General features: G+C 40.6%; 3 protein-coding genes across 3 annotated transcripts; all 3 read left to right on the forward strand.

Annotated features, from left to right (window-relative positions):
• On the forward strand, nt 1-939 carry LOC130024364 (olfactory receptor 8D2-like). The gene has a single exon (XM_056115089.1). It carries the CDS (start codon nt 4-6, stop codon nt 937-939), a length of 936 nt encoding a protein of 311 aa, XP_055971064.1. The 5' UTR covers nt 1-3.
• Nucleotides 940-4556: 3617 nt separating this feature from the next.
• LOC130024365 (olfactory receptor 151-like) lies at nt 4557-5489 on the forward strand. Its single transcript, XM_056115090.1, has one exon. The coding sequence runs from the start codon at nt 4560-4562 to the stop codon at nt 5487-5489; it is 930 nt and encodes a 309-aa protein (XP_055971065.1). The 5' UTR covers nt 4557-4559.
• Nucleotides 5490-12434: 6945 nt separating this feature from the next.
• LOC130024291 (olfactory receptor 151-like) lies at nt 12435-13361 on the forward strand. The gene has a single exon (XM_056114995.1). The coding sequence runs from the start codon at nt 12438-12440 to the stop codon at nt 13359-13361; it is 924 nt and encodes a 307-aa protein (XP_055970970.1). The 5' UTR covers nt 12435-12437.
• Nucleotides 13362-14735: the final 1374 nt, after the last annotated feature.

Raw genomic sequence — 14735 nt, forward strand, 5'->3', positions numbered from 1 at the left:
GAAATGGTTACTTCAAATGCTTCCTCAGTGACGGAATTTATACTTGAAGGTCTAACCCAGTGTCCAGAGCTTCAGTTGCCGCTCTTCCTCCTGTTCCTGGGCATCTATGTGGTCACGGTGGTTGGGAACCTGGGCATGATCCTCTTAATCGCAGTCAGTTCTCAGCTTCACTCTCCAATGTATTTTTTTCTCAGTCATTTGTCATTCATTGATCTCTGCTACTCCACTGTAATTACCCCAAAGATGCTGGTGAACTTCGTGTCAGAGGCGAACACCATTTCCTTTCTGGAGTGCATGACTCAACTTTATTTCTTCCTCATTTTTGTCATTGCGGAAGGCTACCTTCTGACAGCCATGGCCTATGACCGCTACGTTGCTATCTGTCGCCCCCTGCTTTACAATGTTGTCATGTCCCGTAGGGTCTGTTCCATCATGATGTTTGTGGTGTATTCACTGGGTTTTTTTGGGGCCACAGTCCATACTACTCGCATGTCCATGTTGTCTTTCTGTGGGTCTCATATCATACGTCATTATTTTTGTGACATTCTCCCCTTGTTAACTCTCTCTTGTTCCAGCACCCACATCAATGAGGTGCTGTTGTTTATTATTGGAGGAGTGAATACCTTAGCACCTACGCTGGCTGTGCTCATCTCGTATGCCTTCATCCTCTCCAGCATCCTCCAGATTCGCTCCACGGAGGGTCGCTCCAAAGCCTTTGGCACCTGCAGCTCCCACCTCATGGCTGTGGGCATCTTTTTCGGGTCTATCACATTCATGTATTTCAAGCCCCCTTCTAGCAATACTATGGAACAGGAGAAGGTGTCGTCAGTGTTCTACACCACAGTGATCCCCATGCTGAACCCCCTGATCTATAGCCTGAGGAACAAAGATGTGAAGAAGGCCCTGAGGAAGTCACTGGCGGGAGGGTCATCCTCCTGACTGAGGGAATCTCCCAGGGACAAGAAAAATGAGCCTGATAGGGAAGGGAAGGAAGGTCCCAGAGTCACTTTACACCTTCTGTGTTAATCCCAGTTGGTCATCCCTCTGATCTGACCTATGTCCACCATTTCCCTTTGGTGAAGGAACACAATGCTTGGAGAGAATGGAAACACAATCGCACTGGTGGTTTCATGTGCTGGCACAGTCATCCAACATCAGTGTCCAATCCCAGATCACTCTGCTCTTCTGTAGCTCTCTAAGTTGGTTCATGAGGCAGCTGAGAATCTAGTGATGGGATTTGGCAACTGTTGTTGATGAGTGAGAACACTAAAGTTTTCATCATATTTGTAGTTGTAGAACTGTTCATTTGATGACTGAGAGAACCATGGTTCAGAAAAATTGCTAGGGGCTGGCTGGGGTCACAGTACTTTTAAATAAAATTAAATGACTAGTAAAATTAAATTAAGTGTTTGACAATAGAATGGAATGAAAGAAATGAATTTGTCATGAAAAAGTTACTCCATCACACACTGCACAGTATCCAGCTCAGGTCAGATGATCTAATTTCCATCTTTGTTCTTTACACTTAAAAAATGTGTAAGTTCAGAAAAACAGAAACTCTTGTGTATTTAAGATGCATTGACTTGCTATTAAAGAACATATTCTCTTTGTTAGTGCCTTTTATACTCCAAGGCAATAGAGCATAATGACATTTGGAATGAATGAAGAATATGTCCTTTGTACAGTGAAACAAATAATTTTGTTCGAGTAAGCACAAAGATCTCAAACTGAGTTCTTTAATTGTTTGCCTGAATACCATTTGAATGCATATTTATAGTTTTTAATATATTAACACATTGCACAGAAAAAAGAGCTCAGCATTAAAACTTTGCTGTATTTTGTTTTCCTTAACCTGAATAAATCAGTGATTCACAGACACAAAACGTATCTGGTGGGGCCAGAGCGATAGTACAGTGGGTAGGGAATTTATCTTGCATGTGGCAACTCGGGTTTTATTCCCAACATCCCATTTGGTCCCTCAAGTACCATCAGGAATAATTCCTGAGTGCAGAATCAGGAGTAATCCCTGGACATCACTGGGTGTGGCCCCCTTCAAAAAATACATGGTAATGCAAAATTCCAATCCTTATAAGTAAAGTAAAGTAAAGGCCCTCCCGTTGTTCGTCGATTTGCTCGAGCAGGCCCAGTAACGTCTCCATTGGAGACTTTGTTGTTACTGTGTTTGGCATATCGAATACGTCACGGGGAGCTTGCCAGGTTCTGCCGTGCGGGCGAGATACTCTCGGTAGCTTGCCGGGCTCTCCGAGAGGGGCGGAGGAATCGAACTCGGGTCAGCCATGTTGGCTGCATGCAAGGCAAATGCCCTACAGCTGTGCTATGGAGCGATAGCACAGTGGTAGGGCATTTGCCTTGCATGCAGCCAACATGGCCGACCAATCCTTATAAAAAAGACTTTTATATATTAAAATTACTCCCCTCTTGGAGAGCCCGACAAGCTACCGAGAGTATCTTGCCTGCACGGCAAAACCTGGCAAGCTATCCGTGATGTATTTGATATGCCAAACACAGTAACAGTTGTCACAATGGAGTCGTTACTGGGCCTGCTAGAGAAAATCGATGAACAACGGGAGGACAGTGACAGTGACAGTGTCACCCCCTCCTACTATGACCTTTGAATTCCAGATGGATAGTTATCTATTTTTACCACATAGTTCAAGGCTTACTCCTGGTTCTGTGCTCAGGGATAATTCTGTAGGGACTGGAAACCCAACTAGATTGAGATGAATTCTGAAATATTGAGTGTCAGGGACTGAACTCAAGTTGGCCACATGCAAGGCAAGTGCTTTGCCCCTGCATTATGTCATTAACATTCTTCCTACCAATTTTAATATTTTGTTTCATTTAATTATTGTATCACATAAGTTATTTCCCATCCCTGAGCCATATCCAAGATCCCTTATCACACCAATATGATGTTTAGAAGAAGTAAACATTTTCTTATTCCTAATCTTTGAAGGAAGGCATCTAGTTCTCTACCATGAAGTATGATGGAGCCACAAAAGGTCTTGTAAGCTCTGGAGAGAAATTCCTGATGTAACTATGTCAAATCCAGTAAGAATATACAGAGGAGGGAGGTCATGCCTTTCCTATGTGGATCACTATAGCTCCCATTAGGATGCTTAGTCAATATTCCAGAATTCATCTGACTGGACCTAGTAGTGGTCAAAAGTACTAAAAATCTAAGAGCAGTTGTGAGTGTGCCATGATTCTGGAACAGAGCAGAGGGCTGGACTATATATTGATGTAATTAAGAACAGTGTTGCCAGAATTGTTTGTGATCATCTTACAGCCGTTCCACATGGGAGTCACTCTCATGTTCTGGACAATTTTTTTTTCCTTCTGAGGACAAATCATGTACATTGGGAATTCCTTTATTCTGCATGTGTTGTTGTTTGGGTGCAAACACAACCCGATAATTGCTTTTCGTCTTCTGGGGAGAATTTTCCCTCTGAGAATATTTCTTGGATATTGGGATCCTGGGAGAAATCAGAATCACTCATCTCCTTGGAGGTCAAAGTCCTGTGATCAACAAGCCCATATATTCCTTTGCTTGGAAAGGGAAGCTCAGGATATAGGAGATGGAAGGGGACCAGATTTCTGTGGAGTCAGTGTCACTAAATCTTAGCCCTCTAGCAGATCTCACCCATCCAGCTCCATCCTTTTTAGGAAAGCAGAAATGAGGGGCCTTTTCTAAGGAGACACCGTGAATTAGAGATACAACTGGAGTAGAAACCCAACTTTGGAGATGGTGAGAATGAGGCTTTATTTCTTCATTTCCAATCACTGCCCTTTAATTTGTAATTTTTTTTAAAGTGTTAGATGTTGGTAATGACACTGAGCTGAAACCGGTGATGCCGGCCCTTTTGCTTTCTGTGAGATGATCTCACAGAAGATCTTTCCAGATTAAAAAAAAAGAAGAAGATATAGCAGAGTATTCACTCATTGGAATACCAAACTTGGAATAAAGTCTAACTAGGGTCTGAGATTCTCTATCAGATCATCCTTCACCCTTGGATATGAGGTTCCTGCCCATTTCGTGTCGGGTCTGTGTGTTGGGGTGTGTGTATTTGCTGAATATGTTCCATGTGCACAAAGGGCCTATGAAGTTTCACAAGTACTTTCTTAAGACATAACAAAGCTCGATTTTAACACCAAGATTCCAGACGATTGCTGGTTCTTTCCTACTCCAGATACTAAAGCAATCTTTGAGGATACGGAAATGCCAGCTCTTGCTTATCAGATATTCTATGAGACTATCGGAGACATTGTATTAATTTTTTTCTTTTATTTTTTTGTACTTTTAGTTAAGCGAAAATAGATTCACTACTGATGTGAAAATACAATTATCAACACAGTTGAGTTTTTGATAACTTATAATTATTATAAAATTAGGTAATATAAAGTATGTCTCAACTGCATGATCATACTTTTCACTTCTCTCCCACTACTAAGTGTATCATCAGACTTAGTAACATCCCTTTCTTAATTTCTGTGGTTTCTCTTTTTCCTAGTCACACATTCCCTGTATCCTGAAGGAAATGACCAGGTGCAATAACTCCACTGTGACTGAGTTTGTCCTGGAAGGATTAACAAACCGGCCAGAACTCCAGCTGCCTCTATTCTTCTTGTTTCTAGTTATCTATGGGGTCACTGTAGTGGGGAACCTGGGCATGATCCTCTTGATCACTTTTAACTCTAAGCTCCAATCCCCCATGTACTTTTTCCTTGGTAATTTGTCATTCTTAGATCTCTTTTATTCCTCAGTTGTTACCCCCAAACTCCTGGGAAACTTTGTATGGGAGAAAAATGTTATTTCTTATCCTGGATGTATGACCCAGCTCTTCTTCTTTTGTGTTTTTGCTATTGGAGAGTGTTTTATGCTCTCTGCCATGGCGTACGACAGATATGTAGCTATCTGTAATCCTCTGCTGTACAGTGTCACCATGTCCCAGAAGGTTTGCAATGTCTTGGTGATTGGGGTTTACACTGTGTCCACATTGGGAGCCTTAGCCCATACAGTTGCCATGACTAGGGTCTCCTTCTGTGGGGACAATGTCGTCCACCATTACTTCTGTGACATATTTCCTCTTCTTAAGCTTGCCTGCTCCAGCACCCACATAAATGTGCTTCTTGTCATACTTGTTGGTGGATTCAATTTATTGACTACAACTTCAACCATCTTTATCACTTATGTTTTTATTATTGTAAGCATTCTTCGAATCCCTTCCGCTGAAGGCAGGTCCAAAGCCTTTGGTACCTGTGGCTCTCACCTTACAGCAGTTGGCGTCTTTTATGGCTCTCTGATATTTATGTATTTTAAGCCATCTGCCAGCACCAGCAGCATGGCCCAGGAAAAGGTGGCCTCTGTGTTTTATACCACAGTCATCCCAATGTTGAATCCCTTGATCTACAGCTTGAGAAATAAAGATGTGAAGAATGTGCTCAGAAAAGTCATGGGGATGAGATAAGGGGTAGAGTCACAAATGCCGAAATTCCTGGCAGTAGAATGACTATTCACTTTTCTCCCTTCTTTTATTAGAACTAGAAGGTTTTCTGTTTCTAATAGTTACATCTCATTCTCATTTACTATTGGAATGTGTTTTATATATATAGTACATGCATACACACAGCTATTCTCCATAATGTTATGCTTCAGTTGGTCATTGATATCATTAAGTTTATTTTCATATCATAAGTTTATTTTTAAAATTTTTCTGCGGTGAATTTTCATGGGTCTTAATCCTCTACTGTTGAGCAAGACACAGGTGGAATAAAATAAACCCTGGACCATGGAGACAGACCAAAAATATTGGCAAATTATGATTTGGTGGTTCCTTGCAGATCCTCCCAACTTTTTTTCCTATGCATATTCTTTCCCCTACAAGTATATTTATTACAGAAATAAAACTTCCCCTAGTGTGTAAAGCAATCACAAACAGATAAACATCTGACTCAAGGCCAATCAATAATGCAGTTTATCTGAAAGGCAGCTTCCTCCCCTCAAAGCTTGAGGCAGCAGAGAACTCTGCCTTTTCAGAGTTCGCCTACTTAAGGGAGAGATTTTTTCTTAGCAGCATGGCAGCACTGTGTGCACAAACCTGCACCTGAGTACAGCCCCAATCAGTTCTCTTGGGGTCACTCTTTCTTCCTGTTTTACTGCAGATGGTAGGTATCAAGAATCCTCTTTTCCCACCATTACCCAGATAGGCATTGTAATAGACCCAGTCTGTTCTGCAACTCTGACTTGGACACCAGTTAATTTTGAACTCTCAATTACATCATACTTTATTGTGGGGCCTAGGTGTGGGGCACCTCATTTGGCGATCAGGGTCCTTGTGGTGCAGGGGACTGAATGCGGCTTCCCAAGGCAAAAGTCATGCTCCATCTTTTGAACTATCTACCTGGTTTCTGACATTCTGTCTGCTCTCCTGTTGGGCAGGGAAGAAGGCAAGTTTCTTCTAGGTTTATCTCCTTACCATTCTTATTCCAAAGTTACCTTTTGCAAGCCTAAAGATGTAGAGTGAATTTTATATTTAGCCTAAGTGTTGCCTCTTTTCACACCAAGTAGTTTCAGGGCAGTGAAGAACTTTGTGATTACATGAACTCACTATACTTACCAAGAAGGGTCATGCCACTCTACAGATACATGTATTCATTAAATGTCAGTGCCCCTGTGAGAATACAGTTCCTCACATGTGATTTATGAAGAAAAATCATCATACAATAGCATGTAAATCAAGATAGATAGACCTGTGGTGTGCCATGCATTCATGTTTTGCATTGAAATGCTCAGATGGATGTATGCTTCAGCTGTTCTATTCCTGTTTGGGCCATTTATATATTTTCATCTTAAATCAACATTTTTTGTGTAGTCCAAGTAGATTTGTTAAACTCAATATTGATTTGGAATGTTAAATAACCTAGACAAAAATGTAGCATGAAATGGGGGATATTTAGGCAATTAAGGCCTACCAGATTTAAGTATGTAATCTGATTAGTCATTACAGATATATGAACTCTTCTCTCCCCATGTATTCTTCTATCCACCCACTCATCCTTCTATATACACTCAGGAAGCCATCATTGTGTCAATACAGAGAGTTTATATTTAATCCTTAAACATTTCCTCATTTCCTTGGAATATCTGCCCACCACATCGCTATATTTTCAGTAACTGTACTTTCATTGTCAGGAATTACAACAAATTAATTTTTACCACATGTACTTATTTTCTCTGGTTAATTTTATTCACTGTAATATATGACTTTGACGCATATTGTTGTGTGTATCAATGGGTGATTCTTCTTATGTAGCAAGCTCCCCGTGGCATATTCACTATGCCAAAAACAGTAACAAGAAGTCTCACAGTGGAGATGTTACTGGTGTCCGCTCCAGCAAATTGATGGACAACGGGAGGACAGTGCTACAGTGCTATGTAGGTAGTATTCTCATGTATGTTTTAGTTTTAAGCTATGATAATTGTTTCTAGTTTGGGTCTGCATGAAATAAAGATAGTACAAACATCTGTGTGCAAGTCTTTCTGTGGGTGTATGCTTTCATTTAATATACTGAATAGAAGGGTGTGGGTTGCATCCCGATGCAGGTATGCATTTAGATTTCTTAGAATGAAATTTGGTGATGATGTCATTTTACATTCCACCTGCAGTTTAAGAGATAGAATTTCTTTTTTAAAAAACAGTTTTATTATTTTATTTTTAAAAATTTTGTTGAATTACCATAATTATTATGTAGTTAAAATTATTCATGCTTGTGTTTCAGGTATACAATGCTATAATCTCTTGACCAGTGTTCTTTTCCCTATACCATGTCCCCAGTTTCCCTCCCATCCCCTTCCCACAACCTGCCTCTATGACAGGCACTTTTCCCTTTTTCTTTTTCCTTTAAGCACTGTGGTTTGCAGTACTGTTACTGAAAGTATATCATGCATATCACTTGACCTTCTTTCAACACCAGATTTCACCCAAAGTGGCCACTTTCCTCTATCATTATTGTAGTGGTCCCTTCCCTGCCCTAACCCCCTCTTCCACCACTGTGGCAAACTTACTACAAAGGACCAATTCGTCTGCCCTTTGTTCCTATTATCTTTGGGTACTATTCTCCCCCCCCCCCCAAAGAACAAGATATTTATCCATGCAGTTATAAAATGACTCATGGCAATAATACAGTTAAAATAAGATAACCCAGAATGCTGCTGTGCAGTGTCAATACATCAAATGATTCTCCCTCACCCCAAAAACAGAGCTGAAAAGGCCATACAGGGATGCAAGAAGTTGAAGAGAGTCAGGTCATGTAGGAAGACATACAGGAAAGGGCTATTAGAAGACAAACTGGACATTTTTTCTTACCGGAAAGTTCTTTTTACATCCATTTTCATGTTTTCTGTGTTTTTCAAAATATTTGATATTAAAAAATAAACAATGCTCATGTTTATTCAGAGATTCTGATGTTCCCAAGCTAAGGGACTTAGAGAGATTTAAGTGCATTGTCACAGGGCAATAAGAGAGACTGACCTCAGAGCTACTACTCATACCTCTTAACTACTCCTTTCTATACGCACATGAAGAAAACAGTATTTTGTAAAAGGACACTTTTAAAATTTTACTCAGTGTACACCCTGGAGAGCAGTCATGGCCATTTCTTTATAATAGACACCCGTGTTCTCAGCAAACCAAGAATTCTTCAGGGCAGCAGGGCATTATTCTTTATATCTCAAAAGTGAGTGTGGTCATTCTGTGCCCGTCCCTTTTCCTCTGACCATTTCACTCAGATACTCTCCATGTCCATCCATATATCAGCAGATTCCATGTATTCATCTTTTCTAATGGCTGCATAGTATATCTTGAATGTCAGAACTTTAACAATATCTCGGTGGTATAGAGTCTGAATTCTGACCTTATTCTTCTATACTAACATTATGATAGTTAAATATTCTTTTACCTTTCCACAGAACTTCCTGCCATTTTGGAAATTACCACAAAACTGCACTGATTATATATATATAATATATATGTATATAAAAGCATCTATCTGGCTAGTTGGATAATAATTATACATTAATGCATGGCAACTGGATAGTGCTGACCTAGTTACATATATTCTTAGAACACCTCTCTCTTGTCTCATTTCTTTTTGTTTCTTCCATCATATTTTATGGTTAAGTTTATATAGGTAATGTACACATTTAATAGATATAAAGAATTTCATTTGTTTATTTGTGCTGTTATGTATTGTACTTCAAATTCTAAATATATATATCTGGAATATGAGAAAAGTTGATTTTTGTAGATAAAAATTATACCCTGTGGTCATACTGTGAGCATATAATTCCAAAAGGATTTTCTGGGGTCAGAGTAGTACATAAGATAGGGAATTTGCCTTGTATATGGCTGACCAGGGTTAGATTCCCAGAACCCCATATGCCCCCCTGAACACCACCAGGAGTAATTTCTGAGTGCAGAGCCAGGAGTAACCCATGAGCATTGCTGGATGTGACTCAAAAATATTTCTACCCAGACAATCAAGTCATATGTGATCAAAAATGATATTCTTTTTATCATTTAAAATACTTTATTTAGTTATTTTTATCACATATGATTTATCTCATATGAAGTTTGTATCCTTTATTTCTATCAACCTCCCCCCCCCCCCACATACACCAATATAGTATTTAAAGGGAGCAGAGAGGCAGGAAATTTTTGTCTTGCTCTAATCTTGGAAGAAAGTATCTGGATCCCCACTAAAAGTCTGATGGAGCTACTGAAGTTACATACAGATTTTGAAGAGAAAATTTGAACATAACTGCATCAAATCCAGTAAGAATATACAGAAGACGAAAGTGACTTTCCTCTGTGGATCAATTTGCTCCCATTAGAATGCTTGGTCAATATTCCAGAATTCATCTGACTTGGCCTTATTGGTGCTGTAAAGGAACTAAAAATCTAAGAGCAATTGTGAGTGTGCCATGATTCTGAAACACAGAGCAGAGGTCTGGGACTATATATTGACATGATTAAGAACAGCCTCACCAAAATACTGCCTTTCTGTTTGTAATCATCTTCCAGCCATTCCAGATGGTAGTCACTATCATGTTCTGCCAACATTTTTTCCTTCCAGGGACAAATCACATACATTGGAAATTCCTTTACTGTTTGCGTTGTTGTTTGAGTGCACACATAACTTAATTGCTTCTCATCTTCTGGGGAGAATTTTACCTCTGAGAATATTTCTTGAATGTTGGGGTCCTAGGAGACTATTGGAATCACTCGTCTCCTTGGAGGTCAAAGTCCTGTGAACACGTATACCCTTGTCTAGAAATGGAAGCGCAGAAAAAAGAAATGGAAGGGGATGAGATAGCTGTTCACCTTTTGCTCTAACGCGTATTCTAGATCACCCAGCTCCATCCTTTTCAGATTAAAGCAGAGCAGTAGGGCATTTCCTAAAGAGATACAGTAACTTCCTGATATAGCTGGAGCAGAAACACAACTTTGGAGATGGTGAGAAGAGGCTTTATTTCTTCTTCATTTATAATTGCCACCCTTCTCTCTGTCTCTGTCTCTGTCCCTGTCTCTGTCTCTCTCTGTCTGTCTGCCTCTCTGTCTCTGTGTATCTGTGTCTCTGTCTCTGTGTCTCTGTCTCTGTCTCTGTCTCTGTCTCTCTCTCTTTTGCAATGTTAGCATTGATGATCGCACTCAACCAAAGCAGCAAGTATGGAGCAGAGAATGCTGGGCCATTTGGCAGATAGTGTGAGACTATCTCACATTACAAAAAAAAACCCCATCAATTTTGAAAATGTTCAACTCCATAGACAGATTCTGAGTCTTCTTTTCCAGTCCTTCCCTGTGATGTGGCACATCTAGTAACCTTCTTAGCATATAATAACAGTGCTCAACCTCATTGGTTGATCAGACCCTCACAATACCACGGACACGGAAGAACTGATGTTTCAGTTTCCTGTCTGTGTGCAGAGAGTGGAGCAGAGGGGAAAGCTGTCTTTTACTCACACTTTGTGGCGTCATCAGATAAAATCACACACACAGAATACAGCCAAAGTTCTATCTGAAGAGAAATAAATATAGCCAGCTACTTCCAAGAATCCATGAACTCAGAATGAAGTTGATGAGCACCTAAATTTAGAGTTAGTAATGGCCTGAATTTCCCTGGATATCATCCTTATCTTGTATATGTGAATTCCTTGGCCACTTGCTGCTGGAGAAAATGTCCTTGATGACTGGGAACCCATTCACAAAAGGGTCCTATGAAGCTACAGAATTTTCTTGTAATAAATCTTTGATGACTTGACCAGTGATGTGCCAACAGAATAAGATGTCATCCTAGACAGTTTTAAATGTTGAATACCTACTGGTTCCCATACCAAGGTAATCTTTGAGGGCGCCCAAATACCATCTCTTGTTTGTCAGGTATTTTTGGAGAATATTGGAAATATTGCATTGAGTATTTTCTTTATTCCTTTGTGTGTCTTTAGCTATGTGTAAATAGTTTTACTGTTGATGCGAAAGATAATTATACACACAGTTGAATTTTTGCATCACAGATGACACAGATCACAGATCATCCTGTTATTCGTCGATTGCCTCGAGCAGGCCCCAGTAACGTCTCTGTCATCCTAGCCCTGAGATTATATTCAAAGCTCTTTAGGAGAATGAGACCCATCATTGTTACTGGTATTTGGCATATTGGGTACGCCACGGGGAGTTTGCCGGACTCTGCAGTGTGGGCAGGCTACATTCGGTAGCCTGCCAGTTTGTCAAAGTAGGAATGAGATGTCATAATAAGATGTCTTGGCCGCTGATGGGATTACACGGCGCCAGGGGCCAGTTGGTGGGTGTGACCCCCGCCTACTGGAATTTGGAGGATCTGGGTGGAGGATGCTTGACTCCAATCCGAGTAGGCTTGGAGATTTTTTTTTTTTTGCATAACTTATTATTTTGCATAACTTATAATTAAAATAAGTTTAGGTAAATGTAAAATATGTTCTGGGCTGGAGCGATAGCACAGCGGGTAAGGCATTTGCCTTACACACAGCCGACCTGGGACCACCAGGGTTTGATTCCTCTGCCCCTCTTGGAGAGCCCGGCAAGCTACTGAGAGTATCCCGCCCACACAGCAAAGTCTGGAAAGCTACCCATGACGTATTCGATATGCCAAAAACAGTAACAACAAGTCTCACAATGGAGACATTACTGGTGCCTGCTTGAGCAAATCCATGAACAACAGGACAACAATGCTACAGTGCAGTGCTAAATATGTTCCAACTGCATGATAATTTTCATTTTCCCCGCAATACTAAATATCATCCTTAGTCTTATGAACGTTCCTTTATTAATTTCTATGGTTTTTCTTTTTCCTAGTCACACATCCCCTGTCTCCTGAAGGAAATGACCAGGTGCAATCACTCCACCGTGACTGAGTTTGTCCTGGATGGATTAACACACCGGCCAGAACTCCAGCTGCCTCTCTTCTTCCTATTTCTAGGGATCTATGGGGTCACTGTAGTGGGGAACCTGGGGATGATCTTCCTGATCACTTTCAACTCCAAGCTCCATTCCCCCATGTACTTTTTCCTTGGTAATTTGTCTTTCTTAGATCTCTTTTATTCTTCAGTTGTTACTCCCAAACTCCTGGGAAACTTTGTATGGGAGAAAAATATTATTTCCTACTCTGGGTGCATGACTCAGCTCTTTTTCTTTTGTGTTTTTGCTATAGGAGAGTGTTTTATGCTCTCTGCCATGGCGTATGACAGATATGTAGCTATCTGCAGTCCTCTGCTATACAGTGTCACCATGTCCCCAAAGGTGTGCAATATGTTGGTGATTGGGGTCTATACCATGGGGACATGGGGTGCTGTAGCCCACATAATTGCCATGACTAGGATCTCCTTCTGTGGGGACAATGTAATCCACCATTACTTTTGTGACATATTCCCCCTTCTAAAGCTTGCCTGCTCCAGCACCCTTGTCAGTGACCTCTTGGTGATCTTTGTGGGTGGATTAAGTGTGCTGACATCAGCTTTGACCATTATCATCTCTTATGCTTTTATTATTGCTAGCATTCTTCGGATCTCTTCCGCTGAGGGCAGGTCCAAGACCTTTAGTACCTGTGGCTCTCATCTGACAGCAGTCGGGGTCTTTTATGGCTCCGTTACTTTTATGTATTTTAAGCCATCCTCCAGCAATATGGCCCAGGAGCAGGTGGCCTCTGTGTTCTATACCACAGTGATCCCCATGCTGAATCCCCTGATCTACAGCTTGAGAAATAAGGATGTAAAGAATGTACTGAGAAACACCTTAGGGAAAAGGTAAAGACCTCACTCTCCCTTTCTACAGTTCAGAACCACCTAGGGTTACAGGGATATTGTGATTATGCTCTCTTTTTTGAATACATAAAACTAGAATCTCTTTCAAAGATTTGCTCCCTAGTTTTGTTCCTTTTAAAACATATATCAAATCTTAATAATTTATCTAGATTGCACAAAAACTCATACATGTGTTATGATTCTGTGGTCATGATTATGTTAACTGGGTTTATTCAAAATTTTTTTTCCAAGAAAAATTAGCATGGACCATATTTTGTTTCCTCTGAGGAAGCTATCAATCGAATTATGTCAGTCCTTGACTGTAGAGTCTAAAATAGTTTGCCCTTTGGTGATTTCATGGTCTTTCCCAGGTACTACTCCCCCCCCCCATTTACATTTTTTTCCTACAGTACACCTTCTCCCAAGAGTATGAAAAAAATCACAGAGTTTTAAGACTCTTAGTATCTAACACAAGGTAAACCATTAACACATTTTGTCAGAAATGAAACCCTTTTCCAGCGAAGCTTGAGGTAGCAGAGAGTTCTGCCTTTCCAGTTTAGCTTTGTAAGTGATAGTTTTCCCTCAGAAACATGGTTATTGTGAACATGAACATGTTTCTAAGGGCAGCCCCAGAATTCCCCTTTAGTCACTTTTCCCTCCTGTTTCACTGTAGATGGGGTTTCTCAGAAACCCTTTCCCAGGCACCCTGATTAGGAATGTGGTAGACTCCGTGTTCTTTCTCCACCTCTGACTGTGCCTTCAATATTTTTATCTCTGTCCATTCTCTGATGTTCACTCTGAGGAGAACACACCTGCAAAGGGTGCCATGCATGGCACCCTGTGCTCCTGCATGCAAAGCCTCTGCCCTCAGCCTTGGATACACTGCTCTTGGTCCGTTCTTTTGACCTACTCCCGCAGTTGGCACAAAAGATGATGAGCATTTTACTTAGTTTATCTGCATGTTATTCTGGTCCCAAAGATACTCCTTTACTACCTATGGACAGGGATTGAATTTCATATTCAGCTTAAGGATTGCTCTCTTGGATCCTTCTGTGTAGCTCTTTCTTGTCTGGATACATAAAATAACCTTTCAGGCCATGGATAGGTGCTCTACTCTACAAACAGAGATAAATATCTTCACAGCTTCAGCATCACATCCTTGGAGGATGCAGTTTTTCACATCTCCATTATGTAGAAAAGGGAGTAAAACTCTGGTGTCATTCGACAGACAGAGATATTGGTCGGCGTTTCTTTCATGTTTTCCATTGAAATGAGCAAATGGATTGTTGCTTCTAAACACTATCCCTTTTAGAAGCACTTCTTTAGGGATTCCAGAGTTTCACCTGAAATCAACGTTTTGGGCTCAAGCACATGCTTTGCA

This window comes from Sorex fumeus, unplaced genomic scaffold (genome assembly GCF_029834395.1).
Source record: "Sorex fumeus unplaced genomic scaffold, SorFum_2.1 ptg000028l, whole genome shotgun sequence".
Lineage (NCBI taxonomy): Eukaryota > Metazoa > Chordata > Mammalia > Eulipotyphla > Soricidae > Sorex > Sorex fumeus.